The following is a 5,000-nucleotide window of genomic DNA, read 5'->3' as shown; positions in this document are numbered from 1 at the left end:
GGGAGGGAAAGGGTTAGGGAAAGAGTGAGGGTGAGGGTGAGGGTGAGGGTGAGGGTGAGGGAGAGGGAGAGGGAGAGGGTGAGGGAGAGGGTGAGGGTGAGGGTGAGGGTGAGGGTGAGGGAGAGGGTGAGGGTGAGGGAGAGGGTGAGGGAGAAGGTGAGGATGAGGGAGAGGTTGAGGGTGGACGGGGTGGGTAAGGATGAGCAGGACGGATGAAGGTGAACGCATTGGGTGAGGGTGAGAATTAGCGGGGTGGGTGAGGGGGAAGGGTGTGCGAGATGGGAGAGGGTGAGGGAATGAGGTGAGGATGAGGATGGATGAGGGTGAGGGTGGACGAGTTGGGGAAAGTGACCGTGACGGATGAGGATGAGGGCGGGCGGGGTGGGTGAGGGGAAAGGGTGAGGGGAAGGGGGGGTGGGTGAGAAGAAGAGGGGGGTGGGTGAGGGGAGAGGTGAAAGGGGGGGGGGGGTAAGGGATGAGAATGGAGTGGGGAAAGTGGAGCCCGTCTGTTCACGTGTTCATATGGTACCATAAATTCAGCTCTATGACCTTGCCACACATGCCGTACAAAAGGAGGGGAAAGGGAGGGAAGGGGAGAGAAAGAGAGATAAAGGGAGAAGAGGGAAGGAGATAGCAAAGGGGGGGGAGGAGGGGGAGACGAAGGGAAATGCCGAAAGGTAAGAAGAGAGGAAAAAGATAGAATAAAACGGGAAAAAGAAAAGAAGAATAAAAAAAAAAAAAGGAAGGGGAAGGGAAAAGAGCGAACGATAAAGAAACAAAGTGAAAATAAACAAATAGAAAAATAAGAGAAAGGAAGAAAGAATAGGAATAAGGAAAACAAAGAGAAGAGATGAAATTATCAAACGGAAGATAAGAAAACGAAATGGAAACACTACAGCGTCTTAGGCCCGACGTGTGTGCTTGCGTCGTAAAGTGCCTCCTGGCGGTGCTTGAGCGGAGTTTTATGGCCGCTTGCAGTTTGTTCCTGCCTCTCCCGCCGCGGTCCGCAAGCTAGGTTATCGGTGACACGGGGGGGGGGGGGGGGTATTCATCGGGAAAAGGATGGTACTCATGAGGGTATCTCTCGTCTCAGTAGGTCTCTCTCTCTTTTTTTTTTCCCTTCTCTCTTTTTCTTTCTTTCGTTTCCTCTCTCTCTCTCTGTCTCTGTCTCTCTCTCTCTCTCTCTCTCTCTCTCTCTCTCTCTCTCTCTCTCTCTCTCTCTCTCCTCTCTCTCTCTCTCTCTCTCTCTCTGTCTCTCTCTCTCCTCTTCCTTCCCCCCTTTATTATATAGATAGATAGATAGATAGATAGATAGATAGATAGATATTTTATATATACATATATATGTATATATGTATATATATACATACATACATACATACATATATATATATATATACATATATACACATATATCTGTGTGTGTGTGTGTGTGTGTACAATATATATATATATATATATATATATATATATATATACATATATATATACATACATACATACATACATACATACATACATACATACACACACACACACACACACACACACACACACACACACACACACACACACACACACACACACACACACACACACACACACATAACTATCTATCTATCTATCTATTTATATATATGTTTATGTACATGGATGAATGGACATTGTATATATATGTACACACATATACATACATCACTCTCCCCTTCTCGCCTAGCATTCACCCCGCCATTAATCAAACCGGGCGTGAAAGTTATGCATAATAAACCCACACATCCCAACAGTTTCTTCCAGCTCCCCCCCCCCCCCCCCCCCCCCCGGCTCGCAATTCCGTCATTCGTTATTCTAAGCCCCGTTTCTCCCCCTCCCCCCCCCCCCCTCATCCGTCTTAACGCGCCCCCGCCCTGCATAGACTCCGGCAGATCTCCTCCGTTGACGCTCGAGTGGCTGTCCGGCGGCCGTGGTTAAGGAAGTATGCGGTTGACCTTCAGTTCGGAGCAACAGACGCTACGGAATGGGTCCTTTGGTGATCATTATGGTCACGCGGGACCATTTACGGTCTCGGTGGGGGGGTGGGGGGGCGGTAGTGGCTCATCGTGTTTCTCGGAGTCCGGGCTGGAGAGGGATGATGTAGATTATTCGTGATATTTTGAAAAGAGGAAGCGAATATGAAAGGAATAGATGTGATACCAATGAAGATATTTGTTCACGTCGGAGAAGACCAATTAAATTATTTCCCATATTATATAAAACTAATTAGGTAATTTTCCGCATTATATAAAGCCAATTAACTTATTCTCCATATTACGTAATACCAATCAAACCAACCTTTATTATGACACAATACCAATCCATATGACATGATACCAATCAAATCACTTTCCATATGACATGATACCAATCACATTATCTATCATACTACAAAAAATAGAGACCATAATCGTATATTGTTTCACCTCTTCTAATAGACTATCTATCTTTTTTTCTTTCTTTTACAGCTCAAGGCTTTCTACGTCGACCTGATCGTGCCTCTGGAGACCAATTTGGACAAGGACACTAAAGTGCTTCAGGTAAGACCCCATCTACGTTAAGCAGGAAGCAGGTAAGGGGCCCGTTTGCCTGCTGGAGCGCGAGTATAAGGCTCTACCTGCGGCCGAGGTATCAGGCTAGACCAGTAGTTGGGAGCAATCACTTAAATGTAAAAAAAAAAATGAAAAATTTTTTTTGTCTTCAAGGATGATATTATCAACATGAATGAAAAATCATGTGATAGATGATTCTTGTATTTACTCACGATTTCAGAATCATATATGTAATTGTTTTTGGAATAGGTAAATATACTAGCCTTTTGGAGTCCAAACTTTAGACTTTTTCATATTATGGGCAACATTTCAATATATCCTACTTGGATTTTTTGTAAATTGTTTTATTTTTCTACATCATTTTCTTCATAAATCGTGTTTATAATTCCTTTCTCTTTTCCTTGTGTCTGTTACTTATTTTTATTTTCCTTGTGTTTATTACAACTTTCTCTATTTCTCGTACTTATTATTACCTTCTCTTTTCCTCGTGTTCATTAGTCATTTCTCTGTTCCTCTAGTTTATTACTCCTTTCTACCATCTGATTACCACACCCGTTTCTCATTTCCTCGTATCCATTCCTCCTATCCCCTTTTCCTCCTGTTTCCCACCCCTTCCTCCTTTCCCTTCCCATCCCATTTATTCCTCCTTCTTCCATTCGCCTTGTTTATCACTCCTCTCTCTCTCCCTCTTTCGCAGACCGAGCAGAAAAAGTTCCTCTCCTCACACAAACACCGTCTGGAGTCCTACACGAAAGCGGCGTCGCAGGTGAAGAAACACAAGAAGAAGAACAGGGCAAATAAAGGAGCCATGGATAAGGAAATAAAGGTGAGGGATAAGGAAACGAGGGATAATCGGGAAACAGGGAAATAGGGAAAAGTATGGAATGTGTGATGTAAGGAAGTTGAGAGTGTGAATGAGGTAGAGGTGGAGGGAGATAGAAGAGAAGAGGAAGAAAAAGAGGAAGAAGAAAAAGAAAGAAGAAGAAAAGAGAAAGAAGAAGAAGAGGAGGAGGAGGAAGAAGAGGAATTATGAAGAAGGAGAAGACGAGGAAGCAATGATACGAAATGGGAGGGAAAGGGAACCGAGAAGAAGAAAAAGAAGAAGAGGAAGAAGAGGAGAAAGAAAGAAGAAGAAGAGGAGGAGGAGGAAGAAGAGGAATTATGAAGAAGGAGAAGACGAGGAAGCATTGATACGAAATGGGAGGGAAAGGGAACCGAGAAGAAGAAAAAGAAGAAGAGGAAGAAGAGGAGAAAGAAAGAAGAAGAAGAGGATGAGGAAGAAGAGGAATTATGAAGAAGGAGAAGACGAGGAAGCAATGATACGAAATGGGAGGGAAAGGGGAACCGAAAAGAAGAAGAAGAAGAGGAAGAAGAAAAAGAAAGAAGAAGAAAAGAGAAAGAAGAAGAAGAAGAGGAGGAGGAAGAAGAGGAATTATGAAGAAGGAGAAGACGAGGAAGCAATGATACGAAATGGGAGGGAAAGGGGAACCGAAAAGAAGAAGAAGAAGAGGAAGAAGAAAAAGAAAGAAGAAGAAAAGAGAAAGAAGAAGAAGAAGAGGAGGAGGAAGAAGAGGAATTATGAAGAAGGAGAAGACGAGGAAGCAATGATACGAAATGGGAGGGAAAGGGAACCGAGAAGAAGAAAAAGAAGAAGAGGAAGAAGAGGAGAAAGAAAGAAGAAGAAGAGGAGGAGGAGGAAGAAGAGGAATTATGAAGAAGGAGAAGACGAGGGAGCAATGATACGAAATGGGAGGGAAAGGGAAACCGAGCCAGCAAAGGAGAAGAAGAAGAAGAGGAAGAAAAAGAAGAGGAAGAAGAAGAGGAGAAAGAAGAACAAGAAGAGGGAGAAGACGAGAGGAAAGAATAAAAAGAATATGATGAGGAAGAAGAGGAAAGAGAAGAATAAGAGGAAGAAGAAAACGGTACAACCACGGAGGGCAAGGGAAACCGAGATGGAATGATAATGATATGAAGAATAAGAATAAGAAGAAAGAAGAAGAAGAACAAGGAGAAAAAGAAGAAGAACAATAATAAGAATAAGAATAAGAAGAACAAGAACAAGAACAAGGAGAACAAAAATAAAAACAAGAAGAAGAAGAAAAAATGATAAAAACAAGAATAAGAGTAAGAGTAAGAATAAGAGTAAGAATAAGAATAGAATAAGAATAGATAGAAACGATAACTGAGGACAAGGGAAACCGAGCCAGTGACATCTAGCGACCGTTTCCTTCCCTCGGAAATCTGACTCTGAGACTTAAATTCCAACCCTTCATAGACATTCTATGCAATCTAACCCTATATATACAATCTAACCTTTATAGTCTAACCCCATATATATACACATCCTGACCCTTTATACACTTTCCAAACTTTTATAGACATGCCAACCCTTTGTAAACATTCCAATCCTGTGTAAAC

The 5,000-nt window shown here is 42.6% G+C and overlaps 1 protein-coding gene across 1 annotated transcript in view; it reads left to right on the top strand.

Moving 5' to 3' along the window:
* Nucleotides 1-5,000, top strand: part of LOC125039862 — a 91,855-nt gene that overhangs the window by 62,692 nt on the left and 24,163 nt on the right. The window contains exons 4-5 of the mRNA XM_047634172.1: nucleotides 2,499-2,570; nucleotides 3,280-3,408. Of these exons, the coding sequence (XP_047490128.1) occupies nucleotides 2,499-2,570; nucleotides 3,280-3,408 (201 nt within the window). The remainder of the gene's footprint in view (nucleotides 1-2,498; nucleotides 2,571-3,279; nucleotides 3,409-5,000) is intronic.

This window comes from Penaeus chinensis, chromosome 28 (assembly GCF_019202785.1).
Source record: "Penaeus chinensis breed Huanghai No. 1 chromosome 28, ASM1920278v2, whole genome shotgun sequence".
NCBI lineage: Eukaryota > Metazoa > Arthropoda > Malacostraca > Decapoda > Penaeidae > Penaeus > Penaeus chinensis.
Note: the sequence above shows the minus strand (reverse complement) of the source record. Positions and strands in the feature narration are given on the sequence as shown.